Below are 25,677 nucleotides of genomic sequence, written 5' to 3' on the forward strand. Positions count from 1 at the left end.
CTTGCAGCCGTTGCTTTGCATTTCTAGTGAGTGCTCATTGCAAAAGTAATTATAACAATGATTAATGTCACTGCTGCACTGCACGTCTAATATTATTTCTGCATATATGCCCCTTTTTGAATGCATTGTTCCCCAAATTGAATTAATCCAGTGTCCAAAACAGGTTTAATTTACAATTAAGTCAGCTCTTAAAGTGGTTTCATGTCAATTAGAAGTGAAAAAAATTTTATTTTTTGTGTTTTTTAACAAAACTTTTCCAATAAAGTGTATATGTCAGTACAACCATTAGTTATCAAGCATTTGCTGGTTTATCTTATTTCAACTCTTGTTTTAATTCTCTAAATAAAACAGTGGAAGAAAATGAAGCATGTCCTCATACCATATTAAATAGCAAATGAAAATCATTACTTTTTCCAACTTATAGAAAGTCAAATATCAATCAAGCTTTGAGAAGTCCAAATAAAAACATTCAAACACACAGGTCATTGGCATACTAACTCACATCAATCAAAGTTGCAAAGTCATTTCTCTGAAACACTTATACATTAATAGCTCTGCAATTAGTTTTCCTCCATTTGACATTAGTGAACAAGATCTGTCCGGTTCCTGTTTTCTTTCTTGAGTGAAGATGCACATTGACTGACTCGTCAATTCCTTATTGGCTCAAGATATAAATTAATATGATTCAGCCTCCTATTTTAATCCTGTATATTAAAACAGAAATACATTTTGTTCAATGGTTTTTAGGAAAAAATTGTCTTATTCAATATATTCAAAAATCGGGACAGTGACTTCTATCATAATGAACAGTGTTACAACTCCTGTTTGTAATCTGCAAAAATTAAAATAAAAACATTATTTACATTGAAATAAGTAAAAACTAAAAACTTGAATTCTGCCAAGCCCAATGTTATTTAGTGTGGTTCCCATGTAACTCTTCATTCCCTTCAAGTTACAAAACTTAGTGTTTTATACTAGGTCAGAAAGATATTAACATGAACTCCAATTGAAATGAAACCATCTGGAAACTGTACAAGTGTAGATTGATAAGATTAAGGTCCTTAAATGGGTGAGGGTACTGGGAGAAGGGAGCAAATGGTACAGGATTTGAGATGAGGTTGGGCAAGTTCCCTTTAAAGGACACTGAAGCTAGCCTCACGTGCAAAAATGCTTCCTGGGCTTGCCAATGGATGTCACTGGGCATACCTAGGCACCTTCATATGTTAGTACATCAAAAATGCAGAGAAACTGCAAGGAAAATTGCAGATTTTATAAATTTCTTCCTTGATCAATTACTATAAGCTTATATGTTGCACATCTGATTTTAAATTTAAAAAAGATAGTTAATTGTCTCTGCCCAGGAATAAAATTCTTCCAGGAAGTCATAAAGTAAAATCAGCATTTTTACCTTTCATGCATCGACGTATGCATCCTTGTTTTGAAGAAAAGCGATTGCTATTTCCACCACAACCACTATACACAAACGGTCTGCATTCATTAACTTCAGGAGAATAATACCACAGTAGTTCATACTCTGAGCAGGATCCTTCATCCATTGGCTGTTCACAAGAAACTATTTACATACAAAAACAAAGGCAAACTTTGAATCAGGATGATCTCATCTCAGGTTGCTGCTAAGCACTTTGCTCTTATGAGATGTCAAAAATACAATTTAAGTTTGGTTACATTCCTGAGTAGCCATTGTCTGTGAATGATTTTCAATATGCCTTGTGTTTTGTCAGGACTATAAACTGATACCACTTGATTACTTAAGTAATTGACACACTTTGATTAACACTGATACATATTCTCCCCCCCCCTCCCCAAAAGCTTTCTTATGAATACTTGTATCATAATGTTTATTGGAAGATCTATGTAGTATCATCCTAAGAGTAGTTTATATACTTTGTTAGTAGGGAAATTCCACTCTTCTTCATGCCATTTTTTGTGAGATGAGTTAAGGACAGGATCTTTTACAGAGTACCCTCTGCAGCACGTACATTAGTTTTCACATAGAGAGAAAATTGTATGGTTCAAACAACACACAAAATGCTGGTGGAACACAGCAGGCCAGGCAGCATCTATAAGGAGAAGCACTGTTGACGTTTTGGGCCGAGACCCTTCGTCGGGACATTAAATTGGATGGTTACTGGGTTCACAGTGCTCAACTAGCTCCTTGATGGCAAAGATGGTTTGTTTCATTTCAGGCCAGTTGCTATCTCTTACAAAAGTGGAGCTTTGTAGGAGCATTGGATGTTGGCATTTATTATGAAGCTAATCTTGATACTTGAGACATTGCAAAATCTCACTGTTCTGTAAAGGCCGGTTTCTCCAGTTTTCCAACATTTACTGGGGTCCCAGTGGAAGAAGTGCAAAGATTCTCTCTCTGTTGAAGCCGAGGAGACCTTCACATGCATGCTTAAAAAAAATTAACAGAAAGCAGCTTTGTCAATGCAGTGCTACAAGAAATTAGATAATATCTAGTGACCAAGTAAATAACAGCATTCTTAAATGCTGAATTCCATCAGCATTTTCAAATCAAACACTAGTCAAGGCATCATTGGCAGAGTGATCATTGGTATTGAGTTCTGTAATTATCAGCTACTCACAACCAAATGTGATAGGACTCCCAAGTTTTTAACATTAGTTAATGGAATGCCTACTGGAATACCCATGGTAGACAGTGAGCCGTAATGTGAACCTTGTGATGGCTGTTCCCAATCCATTTGGGACATTTGCAGGGATGAGCTGGATATTTCTTCTCTCAGTACTTGCTGCAGTTCCAACCTGAGGGTTAAGTCTTTCCCGACTCATCAGCTCACTTAGTTATGATACTGCTGCTTTACTGCTGATAGATTTCAAATCCTCATTCTAACTAAAAAATTAATTCTGAGTCCCTGCTGTGCTAAGTGCTTCAAGTATTTGTTTCAAGTAAGGGAGGGCAGAAATAGAGACACGTTCTTTAGCCTGAAATATTTACTTTCTTCTACTAAATGGCCAAGAGAAAGACCTCACCAATGGAGTAGGACCAATGAAGGTACAGAAACGTAGAAAACCTACAGCACAATACAGGCCCTTCGGCCCACAATGCTGTGCCAAACACATTCTTACTTGAGAAATTACCTAGGGTTACCCATAGCCTTCTACTTTTCTAAGCTCCATGTACTAATCGAAAAGTCTCTTAAAAGACGCTATTGTATCTGTCTCCTCCAGTCGCCAGCAGGTCGTTCCACGCACTCTCAATACTCTCTGCATTAAAAAAAAACTTACCCCTGACATCCCCTCTGCCATAATAATTCACCATGTCCAAAAATGATCTGAGTTCAGTAATGTTCTTGGGGCCTCCTTGATTGCTCTCGCTTTGTCCTCCACTGGGCAAAGCCCCACAGCTGTAATCTTGTGTCTTAGGTAGGTCACACTCGGAGCCAGGAACATTTTCCGTGTTTCCATCGCAGCCCTGTGTCTGAGAGTCTCTTCAGCACCTGTTCTAAGTTAGCCAAATGCTCCCCCTCCCTGGCTCCCATGATCAAAATATCATCAAGTTACACTGCTACGTGCAGAATCCCCTGCAGCAAAGAGACAATTGTCCTTTGGAAAATGGCGGGGCTAGATGCCACTCCAAACACTAGGCAAATTGTATTTGAACAATCCCTGGTGTATATTGATTGTGATATACTTTGTTGAATCCTTGTCGAGCAGCAGCTGTTGGTAGGTGTGGCTCAGGTCCAGCTTTTTGAACAGCTTATCCCCTGACAGGGTCACAATCAGGTCATCCACCCATCGCAATGGGTACTCCTCCAGGTTAGAGACCTGATTCACCGTAAGCTTGTAGTCCCCGCATATCCTCACCATTTTATCTGCCTTCAAAACTGGAACAACAGGAGCCGCCCACCTTGAAAACTGGACGGGCTCAAAGATGCCCAGCCCCTGTAAACGTTCCAGCCCCGCCTCGACTTGGCCTTTCATGGCATAGGGCACCGACCTGGGCTTAAAAAACGTGGTGTGGCCTCAGGGTCGACACGGAGTTTCACGGTCACGCCCTTCAGTGTGCCCAGCTCGTCCCTGAAAACGTCACTATACCGCTGCAGAATGTCCTCCTTTGTGCATGCATAATTAATTTCATGCCAGTTGAGCCGGATTTTGCGAAGCCAATCGCAGCCCAAAAGACTGGGCCCCCTGCCCGTAGCTATCACCAGCCTGGCTTCAGCCTTCTGGCCCCCGGCCGAAATACCCACAGATAACACCCCTAAATGAGGTATTGGCTGCTCTGTATCGGTCCTGAGTTGGAGCTTAGATGGTCTGATGGGAGGCAGGTTGGATCCCCATGTCCTCCTCTAGGTCTCTTCACTGATGACTAATGCAGTAGCCCCTGAATCAATCTCAAACTTAATGTCCTTTTCCTTGACAGTGACTGTGGCATAATATGGTTCAGGTGGTCCCTCACCCGTTTCCACCCCAAACACGTTTTAGGTACACGCTGCCTCTCCGTCTGCTTCCCCCTAGGTGGTGTGTGGCTGCCTGAGTCTGCTGAGCTTTCCCCTGCCCAGGCTTAACCTCACCCTTTATGCTCCTGCACTTTTTAACTAAATATCCCTTCTTGCTACAAGCATGGCAGACAGTATCTTTGAATTTACAAACATTTGCATAGTGCATTCCTCCACACCGAAAACATTCCACTCGCTTTGCCTGTTTACCAGTCTCCCTCCTGACCTGGAGCACTGCCGTCGACTGCGACCCCCCACATCCTTTCTGTATATCCTTGGCATTATTAGCAGCCAACCCCATGTCTTAGGCAATCTCTAGGGCTGTCTTGAAAGTCAATGGTGGGGTTCCCCCCAACAAGCGGCGTTGTGTGGCGTCATTATTAATGCAGCATACTAATCTATCATGGAGCATATCATCCAACACGGCTCCGAAATCGCAATGCTCCGATAACTGCTGAAGCTCGGCCACAAAATTGGCTATAGACTGACCTGGCTTCATGAAATGGCTGTGAAACTTGAACCATTGGACTATCACCAAAGGTTTCAGATTGTGGAGGTTCCCCATTAGCTTGACCAGCTCATCATATGGAATCTCTCCTGGTTTCGGCGGTGTGGCTAAGTTCCTTATCAAACTGTAAGTCTTTTCCCCACACACACTCAGAAGAATACAGCGCTTCTTAGCCTCCTCAGTAATTCCAGTAGCACAAAAGAAGTGTCCCAACCTTTCCTCATACTCCAGCCAGTCCTCAATTTCCTCTACAAATTCACCAATAGTCCCAAACGTAGCTATCTGAACGCGAGGCTCCTCGTCCGCTCACAGCTCCTGATCGAAACGTGCTGACATGTCCACAAAGCCAGTTCACCTTGTCGCCAAAAATATGTGCTAACTTCTACTTTACAAAAGGACCACTCAACAATTGCATGGCCAAAAGAACACCTTTATCAGGGACGGCAAATGATATTTACAACACTGAGTCTTTCAGGTACCTCCTGCATGCTGCAGGAGGTGGTGGAACTGTATACTATGCACACCAGAGGTAAAATCCCGCCAACCCTGGAACCTGCATCTTGTTACCAACAGCTTCCGATTAGTGTTAGCTTACTTTTAATAATACTCACATTGCAACACACCTAATTCCCTGTTTTCTGTTTTCAGGACCTCCTCCCTTGTCCTGCCTGTGTCGTTGGTACCAATATGTACCAGAACCTCTGGCTGTTAACTGAGCTAACCTTGTGAACTGAGTTGCTGGGAATATTTGTTGGGTAACCTCAGAATCTAAGATGGATTACAATATTTATAAGTGACAAGCCTTTAGAGTGCTGAATCAATAGTCTGAAGGGACCTTAATGATTCCTGCTTGAGGAATCATACCATTCATTTGAGACAAAAGTACTGATTATTTGGCATGTGACTTGATTTTAAAGACTTTAATCCAAGGATTTCTGCTGTAATAGGTTTTTAAGAGCAGCTGCTCTTTAAAGGATGTGCCTATTAAGTCTTAAGCATTCAACATAAATTGTTGGAGACATATTTAAGGAAATTGTGATGGATACATCATGAATTTTATTTCAACAATTGGCACTGCCATGTCAGGTGTATTTCAAAAGATAATAAGTATTTTAGTTAAATTTGACAAATATCACAGTACAATTGGTTGTTGCATCAATCAGAAATATAATTGCTTCCTCTTATTTCCATTAAAGGGTCCCCTGGTTCATAAAACAAAATTAAATGTCAGACAGTTTTGACTTAGTTTATTAGAAATGTCAAACAGAGTTTAATTTATTAACTATATACTGTAGGTGCATAATTTTCCTATTATATATATATGCATAATTTATAGATAAGCCTGATATTTATGCATAATTTATCCTAGTGATTTTATTAAAGATTTTCTTTTTTGCTATTAAGATCAAAGATCTTACCTTACTAATCTGTGCCACTAAGGACGAAGACTGTGTTCTTTACTGCCCGCCATATGCAATATGCCTATAAAATTTTTCTTCAAATTCTTTTACCCTTTATTTATTGGATTCGGCAACTTAGAAGTCAAATCTGGTCATTTTTGTTCTATAGAATGAAATGGCTATCTAGGTTAGATGAAATATGTACAGTTTTCTCTGCCTGACGTTTAGTACTTGCCATTTTAGAATGGGATGTAGAGACCATTTTAATTTACTTTATGAAATTTGTTAGTGATTGACTACTATATGTGACCAGACAGTTTCTTTAGGCATAAGCAATCAAAATCAGAGGTCCTTGGAACCTGCCAGCCATGCGATGCGTTTCATGTTTATTTATTTATCTTACTATACAGCCAGAAAAGAAAGCATGCATTATAATCAGAACGTTACCAGCCTTCAAATAGACTCCTCTCCCTAAAGCATGCCTCCCAAATCTCTTAGGTAGTCAATTTTGCTGCTCCTCCCTGCTTGTTAATCTTATTCTTGCTCTGTATTTTTCTTTTCTCCTTATATTGGAAGTATACATTTAATTTTCTTATTTCCAATGGCATTTATCTGCATATCCTCATTCACCAAGTCCATTCTCAGCATATTGAATTTTAAAGTGGGTATGTCAGATCAGTACCCATGATAGATTTTACTGGTCTAGGCAGAGGGGATAAATATAATATTATCCACTTCAAAATTAGTTTTTTGGCTTTTTTTAAAAATCCCATTCATGTTTGTATTCTGCAAGTAAAACAAATATTATTAATAATCTTATAGCCCATTGTAATGAGATACCAATATTGGCAACTTTGAAATTGTATAGTTGGTATAAACCCCAATAAACTCCCTTAAAAGAAGCATGTTTTTTTTTGTTTCTGCTGCAATTCTAGCACAGCAGTATCAGTAACTTAGTTTCATATTCTTCACTATTTCTCTAATCTTTCAATTTTCTTAGTCTCATGGCGGAATGAATACCAAAAAATTGCAAATGCCGAAATATGAAAAAAAAACACTCAGCAGTGTCAGTGGAAAGAATAAACAGTTAACGTTTCAGTTTAAAGTCACTTTCAGAACTGGGAAGAGGGAGGAGGCTCTACTTCAGATAGGATGAGGTAGAACCTCTGCTGTAATGGCTATTGATGAAGCCTTCTAGTTGCAGAGCATAGTTGTTAAAGATCACATTCTGATTTGTGCTCCATTTATGAAAATGTTTGAAATGCCAGGCCCATGATTTTAAACAACAGTACTTCATGTAAAAGCTGCAACTCATCAGGAAAGGTCTATCAGAGAATCAGATTCTACTTCAACATTTTAGGCATATTTGACAAATTCTATCTATAATTCCAGGAGCTCAGATATTCACACAGCTATTTATTATGTCAGAACTGCATGCAGTATTCCAAGTGTGACCTCACTAGTATCCTGTACAGTTATGGTATAATCACCCCGCTCGTACATTCAGTCCCTCGAAGGCCAACAGGTTTCTTGATAACCTGTTGCACCTGCAAACCAACCTTTTGCAATTCATGCACAAGCACTCCCAAGTGCCTCTACACTACAGCATGCTGCAATATTTCATCATTTAAATAACAATTTAATCATCTATTTTCACTTCCAAAGTTGATGACCTTGAATTTACCAATATTGTACTCCATCTACCAGCCTATCTATATCTCTCTGCAGACTCCACATCCTCTGCACAATTTGCTTTTCCATGCAATATAGTGTCATCAACAAATTTAGATACACTACGCTCAGTCCCCTCTTCTGAATCATTAATATATCTTGTGAATAGCAGTGGGATGAGCACCAACCCCTGCAGTACTCATCTCAGCCTTCAGTGCCAATCAGAGAAGCACCCATTTATCCAACTCCCTGCCTTCTGTTGGTAAACCAATCCTTTATCGGTGCTGTTGCATTGCATCCAACTCCATGCATCCTTATCTTATGGGTGAGGCTTTTATACAGCACCTTATCAAAGGCTTTTTGGAAATCCAGGTCGACAACATCACCCTATTTTCCTCTTTCGATGAACTTGAGTAAGTTTGTCAAACAGGTCTGCCCTTCATGAATCCATGCTGTGTCTACCTGATGGAACCATATTATCCAGATGTCTTTCTATTTCTTCCTTAATAATAACTTCAAGCATTTTCCTGACTACAGATGTTAAGCTAACTGGCTGATAGTTACCTTCCTTTTGCCTACATCCTTTTTTTTTTAATCGGTGTGACATTTACTATCTTCCACTCTGATTTGACCTGCCCAAAGTCCAGAGAAATTTGGTAAAATATCACAAATGCATCTTCTATAACTTCCGCCATTTCTTTCAGTACCCTGGGATGCATTCCATCAGGACCAGGGGACTTGATTACCTTTAGACCCACTAATTTTCTATTCACTAACTCTTCAGTGACAACAATTGGATTGAGGTCCTCACCTCTCATCGCATCCATAACATTTCTCCTTGGCACATTAGTCATGTACCCCACCATGAAGAGTAACACAAAATAGTCATTTGAGGCTTTGGACATTTACACATTTCCCAACATTAATTCCCCTTCTAATCTTCCAAGGGACCTATGTTCACTTTAGCCACCGTTTTCCACTTTATGTAATTATGAAAATTTTTACTGTCTACTTTTATATTTTCTTCTCTTTCCTTATTGCTTACTTAGTGGTTCTTTGTTGCTTTTTAAATTGTTCCTAGTCTTCCAGTTTACCAGTATTCCAGACACCTTTGTATGCATGAGCTTTCAGTTTGATGTTTTCTTTTATTTCCTTAGTGATCCAACCAGATCTAAAATAGCATTTTCCCTTGTAGGTTCAATAACATGCTGTTCAAGAAAGCCTTCATGGATGCATTCTATGAAGTTCTCTTCAAGACTGTGATTTGCCCAATCTGCGTGCGTTAGAGTCACCCATGACAAATGTTGTTCCATCTTTACGTGAATCAGATGTTTCTTGGTTTATTGCCTGTACCACTGTAACATTATTATTCAATGGCCTATAGACAATTCTCACCTATTTTTTTTCTATTTTACTATCCCTAACCTCTGCCCAGATGGACTGAATGTTCTACTCTTTAGATCTTAAATCTTCTTTACCTATCACCTTGATCTCACCTTAACTAAAAGTGCTACCCCACCTCCCTTACCTTCCTGCCTATTCTTTGGTATTACTTGATAATATTTAGATACTTAATTCCCATTATCTCCACCCTGCTACCACATTTTGGTAATGGCCACTAAATTATACTCCTTTGTACTGATTTGTGCCACAAGTTCACTGACATTGTTTCAAATGCTGTGGGCATTCAGGTAAAGTGTCTTTACACCCATTGTCCTTTTAGAAATCTAATAACCTTGGTGTTCTTTGCATCTGACTTTTCCTTTTACCAGTGTTTTCTTTGGTCTCTACATTGCTTCCGTCTGTCTTACATAGAACTGCACAGCACAATACAGGCCTTCGCCTCATGCTGTCGACCTGCTAACCTATTTTAATGGCAATCTTCCATTTTCCTTTCATCCATGTGCCTAACTAAAAATCTCTTAAAAAGTATCTGCCTCTATTACTCACATTGGCAGTGCAATCCATGTACCTACCACTTGGTGTTTTTTTAAAAAACCTCTTGATACCCCCTCTCCTAAAATCACCTTAAAATTATGCCCTCTCATAATTGCCATTTCTGACTTGGGGGTGGTGGTGGAATGTAGGCGGCTGTCCACTCAATCTATGCCCCTTATCATCTTGTACAGCTCAATCAAGTCACCAGCAATCATGTTTGCTGTTGTGTGCTGGGGCAGCAGGCTGAGGATAGCAGACACCAACAGAATCAACAAACTCATTCGTAAGGCCAGTGATGTTGTGGGGGTGGAACTGGACTCTCTGATGGTGGTGTCTGAAAAGAGGATGCTGTCCAAGTTGCATGCCATCTTGGACAATGTCTCCCATCCACTCCATAATGTACTGGTTAGGCACAGGAGTACATTCAGCCAGAGAGTCATTCCACTGACATGCAACACTGAGCGTCATAGGAAGTCATTCCTACCTGTGACCATCAAACTTTACAACTCCTCCCTTGGAATGTCAGACACCCTGAGCCAATAGGCTGGTCCTGGACTTATTTCCACGGCATAATTTACTTATCATTATTTAATTATTTATGGTTTTATATTGCTATATTTCTATACTGTTCTTGGTTGGTGCGACTGTAATGAAACCCAATTTCCCCTGGGATCAATAAAGTATTTTTTGTCTGTCTCATCCTCCTTCACTCCAAAGAGAAAAGCCCTAGCTCGCTCAATCTATCCTTATAAAACATTCTCTCCAATCCAGGCAGTATCCTGGTAAATCTTCTCTGCACTCTTTCTAAAGCTTCTACATCATTCTTATAATGAGCCAATCAGAACTGAACACAATACTCCAAATGTGGTCTAATCAGAGTTTTAAAGCATTCTCAAGGAAGTGATTCATCATTGTGCAGTCAAAAGGAATAATGATCAGACGCTGTCTTGCCAAGGATGCTCATATTCCCTACGTGAATGAAACTATGGGAAGCTGAAGAGCTATGGAAACAGTTCCTGTGTTACTGCTATTTTATTATTATGTTGTTGCTTATCACCTTATCAGATTTGAGTTAGATCATCTAAATCAACATGGCAAATCATGTAATAATAAATCTTTCGGCTGTGTCCGCCATTCATGTCCACAATCTTCTGCCTGTTCCACTAGCTCTCCATAGTGCTCCTGTAGTAAATACAGTCAAGCTCTTAGAGGAGGAGATTGCAGAAGACTGAGAAACAGAAACTCAAACAGATCCGGTCTTGGATGTCTTTAAAGAGCAAACATGAGGAAATCTGCAGAAGCTGGAAATTCAAACAACAACAACACACAAAATGCTGGTGGAACGCAGCAGGCTAGGCAGCATCTATTGGGAGAAGCACTGTCAATGTCTCAGGCCGAGACCCTTCGTCAGACAGAAGGGTCTCGGCCCGAAACACGGACAGCGCTTCTCCCTATAGGTGCTACCTTGGGTGACTTTGCTGTGTTCCTTCCATCTTGCAATATCTGTATCCCTGGTGGAGAGCCAGTGTTTCAATTACAGATCATGTCATCATGAAAGAAAGCAGATTTATTCTCTCTTCTGCCTTTGCCACTTCACAGGCCTCATTAAACACTGAAATCCAGCTACACTGGCAGCAGTTTGAGCTACATGGAACTATGACTAAAATCTGAACTTTCACAGGAGTGCTCACGTTGCGTAGCTTCTTCACTAGATTAGTTACGGAGATAGTTATCTTCAGTTATGTACTGCCATTGGTTACAGACTCTCTGGTGGCCATGTACCATCTCAAGAATATTTCAGCCATCTGCAGTACCCATCTGCAGTACCCACCACCTTTGATACCTTTGTAAGAGAAAAGGAAGAGTGTTAGTGTGTGTACTGTAATCAGTTTGGTTCATTGACCGTGTTGGCTGAACAGCTACCGCTGTGTATAGGATATGAGCATTTCTTAATTCCAGCATATTTAACTTTCTAATATGTTGTATAACTCCAATATATGTAACATAGATTAATTGTTGTTTACATCTATTTTGTAAGCAATGGTTTAGTTTTCAAATTATTTAAATGGATATACTCTTACTTGTTCCCTGCTTTACTTAAAATAAGATCTTTTCATGAAACTTAATTGCAGTGTTCAATTTCTTATTATCAGGAAAAGTCGAGTACATTTTAAAAGGATCATGGAATATGCAGGTGAGGTTTTACGCAACTGAAAAGAGAACATCAAGAATGTATTAACAGTGGTAATATTGAAGCAGATAACCTTTCAATCAATTTTAAATAGCACCATCCAGAGGACTTGTTTATTAATTTCCTTTCTCTTCCAAGCATCATTCCTTTATAATATTTCTATAAATACATTTGAAAAGGCTTTATTTTTAACATCATCTTGAAGATGCCCAAGTTTGTTCTGCAGCCAGTTTCAATTTTATGCCACAGTCATTGCAAACAACCACAGTAAGTTCTTTGCACAATCTATAAGGGAACAATAGGGCATACAGAAATCATACACGTTTAAAACAGGGAGGTTCAGAAATGATCTCCGAGTGTCATATTGAGGGTATAGATAGGGTGAATGCATGTAGGCTCCCCCACCCCCTCCCTGGTTGGAGGTCAGAGAGTTTGAATGAAAGGTGAAATATTTAAGGGGAATCAGAGGAGAAACCTCTTCATTCAGAGTAGTGCGATTGTGAAATTAGATACCAATGAAAGTGGTAAATGCTATTCAAATGCTTAAATTATAACACTTAAGTGAATTTTGGATATGTACATGGATGAAAGGGACAAGGAGAACCTTGGTCCTGGTGCAAGTACAATAGATTGGATGGCACAGACTAGAGAGGCCAAAAGGCCTGTTTCTATGCTGTGGTAATTTATTACTTTTTAAAACAACATATTTCATATAATCTAAGACAGTACCAATAAACCTGATTCCAATCTCCGAAGGTTCCACGAGTAGAGTCTGTATGTTCATTTGCATAAATAAATAAACAGAATAAAATAACCTTTATTGAAGGCAGCTACTCACAAATACACTCCATGTCAGGGTACAATACATACCATATCATTCATGCCAGTTTAAAAAAGTATCTTACATATTATGTACCACGTACTCCTTAAAATGGTCATCTCCTTACCTAAATGATTTTTAATCCTGTTACTTTTGACACACTGTGGAAGATGTTTCCTCAGTTGGAAATTTAAAAAAAACAGTGCAGTTATTGGAAATAACCATATAACCATATAACAATCACAGCACGGAAACAGGCCATCTCGGCCCTCCTAGTCCGTGCCAAACCTAGTCCCACCTACCCGCACTCAGCCCATAACCCTCCACTCTTTTCCTGTCCATTTACCTATCCAATTTTACCTTAAATGACACAACTGAACTGGCCTCTACTACTTCTACAGGAAGCTCATTCCACACAGCTATCACTCTCTGAGTAAGGAAATACCCCCTCGTGTTTCCCTTAAATTTCTGCCCCCTAACTTTCAAATCATGTCCTCTCGTTTGAATCTCCCCTACTCTCAATGGAAACAGCCTAAGATAAAAATCTAAGATAAATCTAAGATAAAAGCTAAAAAAAAAATGCTGAAACCTCTCACACCTGATATACTGTGTATTTCCAGCATTTTCTGTTTAATATAATCAGCATGCAGTTATTTCTGAGGATGACCCGGTAAGACCTCACACTTCAAGCAGTGAAAAACTACTAAGACCATTTCAGGTGCACCTGAAACCAATTTATATGTTTTTGTTTTTTATCTTCAAACCAAGAAACAGACATCATGCACCCTCATTTTCATCAGAAAACAAAAAAATCAGTTCATAGCTTATGCATCATTTTAGAGTTTAAATGTGGCTTTTTGGAACAAAGGGGATCTGAAAATTTGACAGTTCAACTATTTATCGTTAACTTTACAGATTTGTTGTAAACTCTGTTTTGCAAAGAGCAGAAGTAATTTTTGCATATTCTAAATGCAAAACTGGATCTAAGGACCAAATTAATTAACAGTACCTACTATGGCCACTGAAAACTTGAATTGAGAATAATAGCTGGTGGAACAATGAAATTTTTTTGATGAGTTATTCAGATAATTTCTACAGGTGGCAAAAGCTTACTCAATTACTCCTATTATCATTTAATTTTCTTTTCAATGTTCTGCCAAGGAGACTTCATCATAACACCATAAGATATAGGAGCAGAATCAGTCTATTTGGCCCATCAAGACTGCTCCATCGTTTCATCATGGCTGATCCAACTTTTCTCTCAGCCCCAATCTCCTGCCTTCTCCCCGTATCCCTTCATGCCCTGACCAATCAAGAATCTATCAACTTCTGCCTTAAATATACATAAAAGACTTTGGCCACCACAGATGTCTGTGGCAAAGAATTCCACAGATTCACAACACTCTAGCTAAAGAAATCCCTCTTTATCTCCATACTAAAAGGACGCCCTTCTATTCTGAGGCTGTGTCCTCCATTCTCAGACTCTCCCACCATAGAAAACATCCTCAAAACATCCACTCTATCAATGTCTTTCACCATTCAATATCTTTTAATGAGGTTACCCCTCATTCTTCTGAATTCTTGTGATTACAGGTGCAGAGCTATTGAACATTCTTCAAATGACAAGCCATTTAATCCTGGAATTATTTTGTGAACCTCCTTTGAACTTTCTCCAGTTTCAGCACCTACTTTCTAAGATAAGGGACCCAAACCTGCTCATGATATTCCAAGTGAGACCTCATCAGTGCTTTATAAAGTACATAAGACCATAGACTGTAAGGTTCAGGGGTAGTCTTAGGCCATGTATCCCATCAAGTCTGCTCCGCTATTTACTCATGGCTAATCTTATTTTTCTCCTCGGTGCCACTCCCCAGCTTGCTCCCAAAACATTTGTCCAGTCAAAAGCCTGTCAATCTTTGCCTTAAACCCATCAACCTAGCCTCCACACCTGCCTGTGCTAATAAATTCCACAAATTCACCACCCTCTGGCTAAAGAAATTTCTCCGCATTTCCGTTTTAAATGGATTCCCCTCCATCCTGAAGCTGCGCCCCCTATTCCTAGTCTCCCCCATCATGGGAAACATCCTTTTCTCATCTACTCTGTCTCTTTCTTGTATGATAACCCTTACATTCCAGAATCATCCTTGTGAACTTCCTCTGAACCCTCTCCAATGCCAGCACATCCTTTCTTAGATGAGGGGCCCAAAACTCTTCACAATACTCAAGGTGAGGCCTGACCAATGTCTTATAAAGCCTCAGCCTCACATCCCTGCTCTTGCATTCTAGACCTCTTGAAGTGAATGCTAACATTACATTTGCCTTCCTCACCACTGACTCAACTTGCAGTTAACTTTCACGGTGTTCTGCACAAGAACTTCCAAGTCCCTTTGCTTCTCAGATTTTTGGAATTTTCCCCCATTTAGAAAATAGTCTGCACGTTTATTTCTTCTACCGAAGTGCATGACCATGCATTTTCCAAAACTCTATTTCATTTGCCATTTTTTTGTCATTCTCCTAATCTTTCTTTTTAAATCTTTTGATTTTTGAACAAAACATAATAACAATAGAAATACAGGGAGATTGGGAATACAAAATTAATAGAACAGTACATACAGTAACAACTATTAGTAACACAAGTGTGCCAGATCTTCCAAATTCATCCTGTATTTATAATGAAAAGAAAAACTCCCAAATTGAAAAGAAAAAAAAATTTAAAAATCTAACTTGAAAAAAAAGTGAGAAAAAAAAACAACTGGGCTATTATATTACAACAGATATGAACAGTAGTGTCAATAACTCTGCTCCTCTATCCAAATAATTAAAGGAGATAAATGAGGTTCAGGAAAGGTCAATTTATCTCATATGAAAGTTTTGAATAAATGTTTGCCAGGTTTCTTCAAATTTAACCGAAGGGTCAAAAATAACACTTCTAATTTTCTCTAAATTTAAACAAGATATACAAAGGAAAACCATTGGAATGTAGTTGAGAATTAATCTCTTTCCAGTTCAATAAAATGGATCTTCTGGCCGTTAATGTAGCAAATGCAATCATCCGACAAGCCGATGGGGATAAATGACTATTATCCACCATTGGTAAGCCAAAAATTGCAGTAATAGGGTGAGGGTGTAAATTAATACTCAAAACTGTTGAAAGAATACCAAAAATATCTTTCAATATTTGTCCAGAAGAGGGCAGGACAGTCCATTCTCCTAATATGCCTGTCCTTTTGCAGCCTACCCATTTCCTCAACACTACCTACACCCCCACCCCACTAATCTACATATCATCTGCAAACTTAGCAACAAAGCTATCTATTCAATCATCTAAATCATTGATATAGAGTATAAAAAGAAGCAGGCCCAACATAGACCCATATGGAACATGACTAGTAACTGAGAGCCAACCAGAAAAGGATCCTTTTATTCCCACTCGCTGCCTCCTCCAATGCTCTAACCATGGCAGTAACTTTTCTGTAATACCGTGGGCTCTTAATTTGGTAAGCAGCCTCATGTGTGGCACCTTGTCAAAGGCTTTTTGAAGGTCTAAACGTGCAACGTCCACTGCATCCTCTTTATCTATCATAGTTATAATTTTCTCAAAGAATTCCAATAGGTTAGTCAGGCAAGATTTTCCCTTAAGGAAACAATGCTGACTTTGTCATATCCTGTGTCACCAAGTACTCCATAACCTCATCCTTAACAATTAACCCAACATCTTCCTAACTACTGAGGTCAGGCTAATTAGTCTCTAATTTCCTTTTTGCTGCCTTCCTCCTTTCTTTAAGAATGGAGTGACATTTGCAGTTTTCCAGTCCTCTGGCACCATGCCAAGTTCCAAAGATTTTTGAAAGATCATTACTAATGCCTCCACAATCTCTACCACTACCTCTTTCAGAAATCTAAGGTGCAGTTCATCTGGTCTGGATGACTTATGTACCCTTAGGTCTTTCAGCTCTTTGAGCACCTTCTCTCTTGTAATAGTAACTGCACTCACTTCCTTTCCCCCACACCCTTCAACATCTGACACACTGCTACTGTATTGCACAGTGAAGATTGATGCAAAATACTCATTTAGTTCACCTGTCATCTCCTTGACCCCCATGATTATTTCCCTGGCCTCATTTTCTAGTGGTCCTGTATCCACTCTCATCTCTCTTATTTTTTACATACATGAAAAAGCTTTTACTATTCACTTTGATATTATCAGAATCAGACTTTAATCGCCAAGTACCTGTGCACATACAAGGAATTTACTTCCGGCAGATGTTGTCTCTCTGCTCATAACAGATGATAAATATAAATGAAAATATAGATTATACATACAGGTAGTGCAATCCAAGTAATAGTTAGCCGACAGTTAACCGGCAGTTAACTGTTCAGCAAAGTGACCGCAGTAGGGAAAAAACTTCTCCAGTGCCTATTAGTCGTAGTCTGGAGGGATCTGAAGTGCCTACCAGACGGAAGCAGTTCAAACAGTCCGTGCGCAGGATGGAAGGAATCCTTTATGATGTTCCCCGCCCTCTTCTTCAACCTGGAAGAGTACAGGTTCACAATAGAGGGCAGGGAGGCTCCAATGATGCGCTCGGCAGTCCTCACTGTGTGCTGTAGTCTGGTTCTATCCTGCTTGGTGGCGGCTCCAAACCACACAGTGATGGAGGTGCACAGGACAGACTCAATGACTGCAGTATAGAACTGTAGCAGCAATTCCTGAGGCAGACCATATTTCCTCAAGAGCCGCAGGAAGTACATCCGCTGCTGGGCCTTCTTCAGGATGGAGCTGATGTTCTGCTCCCACTTCAGATCCTGAGAGATGGTGGTTCCCAGGAACCTAGCTTGTATTCATACCACTAATTTTTGTGTGGTTGTCTGCCCTCTCTTTTGCTTTCACATTAGCTTTGACTCCCCTGGTCCGCCATGGCTGTACTATTTTGCCATTTGAGTATTTCTTTGTTTTTGGAATATATCTATCCTGTACCTTCCTCATTTTCTCCAGAAACACACACCTTTGGAGCTCTGCTGTCATCCCTGCCAGCAGCTCCTTTCAATTTACTTTGGCCAACTCCTCTCTCATGCCTCTGTAATTTCCTTTACTCCACTATAATACTCAGACATCTGCCTTAAGCTTCTTCACAAATTTCAAAATGAATTTGACAATATTATGATCACTTGCCCCAACGGGTTCTTTTACCTTAAGCTGTCGAATCAATTCTGGTTCACTGCTCATCACCCAATTCAGAATAGCTGATCCCCCAGTGGGCTCAAACATCAGCTGCTCTGAACAGTTGTCACATGAGCATTTTAGAAATTTCCCCCTCCTGGAATCCAGCACTAACCAGAATTTTACCAATTCACCTGCATATTGAAGTCCCCCATGTCCATTGTAACATTACCCTTTTGACATTCATTTTTTATCTCCCATTGTAATTAGGAGGCCACATCCTTAATACTGTTTGGGGTCTGTATGCAACACCCATCAGGGTCTTTTTACTTGTAGGTCCTTAGCTCTATCCACAATGATTCAACGCCTTCCGGACCTATGTCTCCTTTTCCTAATGTTTTATTTTTTTTTACCAACGGAGCCGTGTCACCCCCTCTACCTTTCTGTCTGTCATTTCACTACAATGAATATCCTTGGACATTAAGCTCCTAGCTATAGTCTTCTTTCAGCCATGATTCTACAACATCATACATTCCCATCTGTGACTGTGCTGCAAGTTACAGCCAGAATGTAATATTGAAACTATGAAACACTGTGAAGCCTCACTTAGAGTATTGTGAGCGGTTTTGGGCCCCTTAGAAAGGATGTACTGGAGAGGGTTCAACGAAAGTTCATGAAAATGATTCCGGATGGAATGGCATGTCATATGAAGAGCATTTGGTACTGGGTCTGTATTCACTAGAAATCAGAAGAATGAGGGGTGACGTCATTGAAACCTATGAAATTTTGGAAGTCTTTGATAGAGTGGATGTAGAGAAGACATTTCCTATGGTGGGAGGGTCTAAGACCACAGGAGCAGGTGCTTTTTCAGAACGGAGATGAGGAGGAATTTCTTTATCCGGAGAGTGGTGAATCTGTGGAATTCTTTGCCACAGGCAGCAGTGGCCAAGTCTTTATTTATATTTAAGGCAGAGATTGATAGATTCTTGATTGGTTAGGGTATGAATGTAAATGGGGTGAAGGTAGGAGATTGGGGCTGAGAGGAAAATTAGATCAGCCATGACAAAATGGTGGAGCAGACCCAGTGGACCAAGTGGCCTAGTTCTGCTCCTATATTACCTTATTCTGTATACTGCATGCATTCAAATTCAATTTTTCCCACCTTTTCTGTTGCAACTCATCCTGTTGACTGCGATTTTGCCCTACCAACAGCCTCTCCTCACTACACTTTGCCTCTGTTAGTTAACCAACTACCTTATCTTTAACACTATTATCTTACAATACTTCATGCATTGAAATATAGGCAGCTCATGATTAGTCGCACCATGCTCAACCTTAGTTTGTCAACACCAATGTCAACCTCTCTACTAACTGTTCTGGTGCTCTGGTTCCCATTCCCTTGCAACTCTAGTTTAAACTTCACCGTGCAGCATTAATGGTCCTTCCTGTTAAGATATTAGTTATTCCTCCAGTTCACGTGTAAACGCACATTTTGTACAGATCTCACTTCCCTGCTAGAGAGCCCAATGATCCAAATATCATATTGCCTCCCTCCTGCACTAATTCCTTAGCCACATATTAAACTGTATAATCTTCCTAATTGTGACCTCCCTGGCACGTGGCATTGGTAGCAATCTTGAGATCACAACCTTGGAGGTCCTGCCCTTTAATTTAGCACTTAACTCCCTGAAGTCCCTATGCAGAACCTCGTCACTCATTCTGCCCATGTCATTGGTACCTACATGGACCACACCTTCTGGCTGTTCATTCTCCCACTTAAGAATGCTGAGGACTCGATCCGAGATATCTTAGATCCTGGCACCCGGGAGGTAACACACCAGCTGGGACTCTTGTTCTCTCCCACAGTACCTCCTGTCCATTCCCTTAACTAATGAATCCCCTGTCACCATAGTGTGCCTCTCCTCCCTTCACTTCTGAGTCACAGAGGGAGTGCCAGAGACCTGACCCCTGTGACTTCCCTCTGTTAGGTTATTCCGCCACCCCCCCCCCCCCAACAGTATCCAAAGTGATACATGTTGTTGAGGGGGATGGCCGGAGGGGTAATCTGCACTGGCTACTTAACCCTTTACCAACCTTGGGTGTAACTATCTCTCTATATGTCCTATCCATCACTCCTTCAGCCTCCCAAATGACCCAGAGTTCATCAAATTCCAGCTCCAACTACTTATTGTGGATCGTTAGAAGCTGTGGCTAAATGCCCTTGTTGCAGTTGTAGTCGTCAGAGACACTGGAGGTTTCACTGCCTTCCCCATCCTGTAAGAGGAGCAGTCAACTATCCTGCTTGGCCTCTCTACTATCTTAGATGAGCAGATATAAAGAGCTTTTCTTTCCTTTGCTTTCTCTGACTGAAGCCTCTCCTTGTGGAAGACTTGAAGAGTTAATGCCTCGAGATCACCACTCTGATTCTGTCCACTCAGTTGATGGGTGCTGTGATAATGGCTGCTGCACTTGCCCCTGCTTTCCTTTAAATTTCTCTTGCTAGTCTATCGCAAGTGCCGACTGGTCACTGATCAAAGCTCTTTTTCACTGTACCGACCCGCTGCTGCCTTTTGTACTCGAACAATGGACCTGATTGAAGTTCCTTCCTTCCAGTGACTGAATTCTCATGCCAGTCTCAAGCTTTTCATCAATGCTTTCTAATGCATTAAATGTATTTGTTTAATGGTACTTCACACAACTGCATTGCTGGAAGTAGCAGTATTTGGTTGAAGCTTAAATCAAGATTCCTTTTGTTTCTTCAGTAGAATGGCAAAGTTCACGTGAAGTATTTTGAACAGGAATAAAGCTCTCTAGTCAATACGTATTCCTCAAAGTATACCAATAAAATATTTTGTTCTGATCATTTATCTCTATGCAAAGGATCTGTAACATAAATAGTGGCCAGAATTTTTGGATTAAACAATTGGCTGAAGGTACCTTGTTAAGTAGGCACTAATACTCTGAGGAATATGGAGGTCAATAGTTGAGAATTATCTCCTTCACATAGAATGTGGTGGATTTGTGGAATACACTTGCTGGAATAATATTGGGGACAATTCTCAGTGACAGTTTTGGTTATAATAAATAGAGATATATAAGACAATATTTGTGGTAAACCATATATACCTGTCTGGACACGCCCCTCTGCTGACTGCTCCTGTGGCTCCTCCCACTGACCCCTGGATAAAGGTGATTGTGTCACTGCTCCTCCCTCAGTCCAGGGCAGTCATCCAGCATGGTCGTGGTCCATTTTACAGCTGATAAAAGCCTTCCAGTATTTACTCTACTTCCAGTCTTTTGGAATTATTGATAGTGCATCAATATTACAGTAAGAATTTATTTAAATTTTGGATCATAAAGGTCTTGTTCTGTATATTTTGTTTCTCCTTTGCACCTATACAGAAATGTTAATTCAAAATTCATTGTATTAAACCCTTAATATACCTGTGGTATTACGTAGTGTTATGTTTCCAAATTCAACTTCATCCTCAAATTCTGCTTCTTCACTGTCTTCATTGTCAATTCTTTCTTGTACATCTTTTCTGCTTTCTCCACCTTTTTCCCAGGAGTTTTCTTTGGAATCATCTGTTCTAATAATCAATTGGAAATCTTTTCCTAAAGAGGAGAGAACAAGATGAGGTCGATGTAATACTTCATTCTATATTTTAGAAAATGTAGAAATTACTTTTTATAGCTGGCAGGCTGAGTCGGCAGCAGCTAGAAAAGGAAGTGCCTTCACCTGTGATAGATGTATCCTTTCATGATGGTATCGGATGAAGAATAGCACATGGCCCTTCAGGGGGCAAAAAAGCTTCAACTTTACACCAAAGATTCTATCATGTTTTGTGGGATTACATTGCTGTTAATTGAGATAAACTCAGCTCAAGGCAAGGGTGCAGCAGACAGAAATGTATATCGCCAATCTCATGGCTTAAAAGGAAACAACCATTTGAATTAGGAACAGGAATAGGCCACTTGGCTGTCAGAATTGCTTTGCCATTCAGTGAGATCAAGGTTGATTCAAGTGCAATCTTACTTCTGCATTCCCGTCTTTCACCTCAATACTTAATAGGTATTCATCTACTTCTGAATGAATCAGAATTAGATTCATGTGTATTATCACTGGCCTACCAGTGTAATACAAAAATATACTACAAATTACAATAAGAAATATTGAGGCGCAACTAAAAAAATTAAATGCAAGATAGTAAACAAGACTATAGCAAAACCAGAACTAAGCAGAAGTAAACAATCTCGGAATCAATGAATAAGATTAAAACTCGGCAGTACTGCCACATGTAGTTATGATCTGTGCTGGTCAATTACATGCTTCAAGAACTTCTCTAAGCTCAATGATGGCTCAGCATGTGAATGGCAAAGAAAAGGCTGAAGCAGTTAGAAACATGGTCATCTAGAAGTGACAAATGGAAGAAGGCAAAAGAGACTGTAGGTGCTAGAATCTTCAACAATAATCAGAATGCTAGAAAAACTCAGCAGGTTAAACAGCATCAATGTAGAAGAGAGGAAGAAGTTGACATCAAGACCTTGAAACAGCTTGAGTTCTTCTGGTGTTCTTTTTTTCTCATGCCAACCAGGTGATCCATCTAATCTCCTTCTGAGATCCCCAGCATCACAGATGTAAGTCTTCAGCCAATTTTATACAGTCCATGTTACATCAAATAATGGCTGAGAACACTGGGTACAGTAAAGGTGATGGAACAAACTAGAGATGTGTTCCAGCCAAGTTGTTCCAGTAACAACCCCATCAACTACCAATGTTGAAAGTTGCCAAATCAAGCGTTGTTTGCAAAAAGCAGAGGGAAATCCAATTAGCTAACTATCGCCCAATCACCTTTCTACAAAGTAATGGAGGATGTTAACAGTAACTTTGAGTGACACTTATTTAATAGTAAGTTTCTCATGATGCCCAATTTGGGTTTGCCTGGACTATTTGAATCCAGACCTCATGACTGCTTTAGTCTAAATAAGAGTTGAATGACAATTCTAGAGGTGACAATAACTACTCTTAATATCAAGGCAAGATCTGGCAAACTGTGACTTCAAGGAGATCTGATGACATTTAAGTCAATAATATCTGGTCAACACTCTGGAAAGGGAATCATATATTGCACAAAGGAAAATATTAAGATTGTTGGAAGTCAATCATCTTGGCTCCACAGCTTATTTGCAGGAATTCTTTAGGTCAATATCCTTAGCCAATAATCATTGGCTCTTTCATCATAGATGTTCCTTCAATCATAAGTCAGAAGTGTGAGAACTTAAGTTACCAGCTGCACTACTTCTGTAGCAACACACACAAAATGCTGGAGGAACACAGTAGGCCAGGTAGCTATGTTGCTTGGAGTTCTGGCATCTGTAAGTTTTCTCTTGATTACATTACTACTGTTGCTGTAAGAGCTAATAAGAAGCTGGGTATTCTGCATCAAGTGGCTTGCCTCCTGACACTCCATCCACAAATTGGGAGCATGATCCACTTGTTTGGATGCGTGCAGCTGTAACATGACTCAAAGAACTGGAAACCACCCAGAAAAATGCAGTCAACCATCCTAAGCATTTATTTCCGCCACCACTGATGAACGCTTTGTATACCATCTATGTTGTGCACTCAGTCAATTGCTTAGATTACTCTTACATCTCCCAAGCCATGGCTTCTATTGCCAATAAAGACAGGGTTTCAACTGGAAGGACTGTAACAATTTCAAGTTGGGAGCTCAGCATTTCTTTCTCAGGGTTATTAGAAATAGATGATAAATATTGACTTTGCCATTGATGTTCAGATTCTGCAAACAGAATGCAGTGAAAGAATTGAAGAATAATTGACTCAGATTCAGGTTTATCATCACTGACTTGTTGTTAATTTTGTTGTTTTGTGACAGCTGTACAGTGCAAGACATAAAAAATTATCATAACTTACAAAAGAAGTATATGACCAGCACAAAAAATAGTGGGGTACTGTTCATGGACATTCATAAATCTGATGGTGGAAGGGAATAATCTGTTCATAAAACATTGAGTGTGAGTATCCAGGCTTTTGTCCAGGCTTTTGAGAAGAGGGCATGTCCCAGATAGTGAGGGTTCTTAATGACGGATGGGACCTCCTTTAAAGTTTTAATGTAGTCTCTGATGGTGGGGAGGATTTAGTGTCACGATGGAGCTGGGTGAGTCTGATCCTGTACATCCTGCCAGTAGTGACGCAAACAGTCAGAATGCTCTTCACCGTAGATCTGCTAGGGTCTTTGGTGACATACCAAATCTCCTCAAACTCTGAATGAAGTATAGCTACTGGTGTGTTTTCTTCAAGATTGCATCAATATGTTGGGAAATTAATCCTCTGAGACATTGATAGCCAAGAACTTGAAGCTGCTCATTGTTTCCATTGTTGACCCCTCATTGAAGGACTGGTGTGTGTTCTTCCGAGTTCCCCTCCTTGAAGTCCACATTCAATCCCATGATCATGCTGATGTTGAGTGCAAGGTTGTTGTTATGACAGTATACAACCAACCAATTGTTCTTCCTTCTGTATGCCTCATTGTCATCTGAGGCTCTGCCAACAACAGTGGTGTCATTGGCAAAGTTAGAGATGGCATTTGACTCTAAATTGAGTAATAGACAATCCAGAACACTATCATTAGAAGATATGCATTCTATTATGGTCCTCATTAATCTTTCCCTTTCTACATTCCTTAGATGGAAAGTACTTACTGTTATAATGTAGTAGATGCCTTTTTCAACATTATATTTAACACTGCATTCTCAGACATTTCAGAGTTTAAAAAGATGGACGAAGTTTCCATGGTAATGAATAATGAAAGAGCCATGTTTTTTTTTGTAATGAATGATTCAAACAGAATTTAATTCTCAGAGATTGGAAGATTCAAGGCTGTGCATTCCTGAAATGTTGTTAGTGGGTTATTAATTACAGTGAAAATTGACAGCTGCACATTCAAGATTAAGAGAAACTTCATTGCATTAATTATTTCTTTTTGGTCAAAAAAATCATAGAATTATAAATCACATTTCCTAAACCCCATTTATAAAAACATACCAGTTAAAGAAGGCTACTCAGACCCTGGATATTCATCTATCTGCCTAAATTGCTATAATCCTTAGTAGCCTTATTAACAAAAATATATCAAACTTAATGCAGTATTGAAGTTTTGAAGCAAAAATCAAGCTGCTGGAGGAACTCAATGGGTTATACAGGTTTTGTGAATAGACATAGAGAATTGATACTTCAGGTAGAAACCCTGAGTAAGTAATGACTTGCTGAGTTCTTCCAGTGTTTTCTTTTTGTGCCAAATGCATGATTCATCTCAGTGGACACTGAGGGGACATCACCATTATAAAGAACAGAGGAAGAGGAGCACAGCAAGAGATGGAAGACAATCTGGGCTAAAGGGTAGTTGATTGGCAGATGGGGGAGAGAGTACTGACAGGTGAAGATAATAAAGGGCTCCAGATAAGGAAGGTGAAGGAAAACCAAATT

The 25,677-nt window shown here is 39.8% G+C and overlaps 1 protein-coding gene and 1 long non-coding RNA gene across 3 annotated transcripts in view; one reads left to right on the plus strand and one right to left on the minus strand.

The window, feature by feature from the left end:
• LOC132403616 (uncharacterized) overlaps nt 1-25,677 on the plus strand; it is a 331,526-nt gene that overhangs the window by 59,166 nt on the left and 246,683 nt on the right. The window lies entirely within an intron of this gene.
• LOC132403613 (collagen alpha-1(VII) chain-like) overlaps nt 417-25,677 on the minus strand; it is a 414,548-nt gene continuing 389,287 nt past the window's right edge. The window contains exons 95-97 of the mRNA XM_059987065.1: nt 21,615-21,785; nt 1,409-1,573; nt 417-704 (exon numbers count right to left, since the gene is read on the minus strand). Of these exons, the coding sequence (XP_059843048.1) occupies nt 694-704; nt 1,409-1,573; nt 21,615-21,785 (347 nt within the window). The 3' untranslated portion in view covers nt 417-693. The remainder of the gene's footprint in view (nt 705-1,408; nt 1,574-21,614; nt 21,786-25,677) is intronic.

Source organism: Hypanus sabinus, chromosome 13 (genome assembly GCF_030144855.1).
Source record: "Hypanus sabinus isolate sHypSab1 chromosome 13, sHypSab1.hap1, whole genome shotgun sequence".
Lineage (NCBI taxonomy): Eukaryota > Metazoa > Chordata > Chondrichthyes > Myliobatiformes > Dasyatidae > Hypanus > Hypanus sabinus.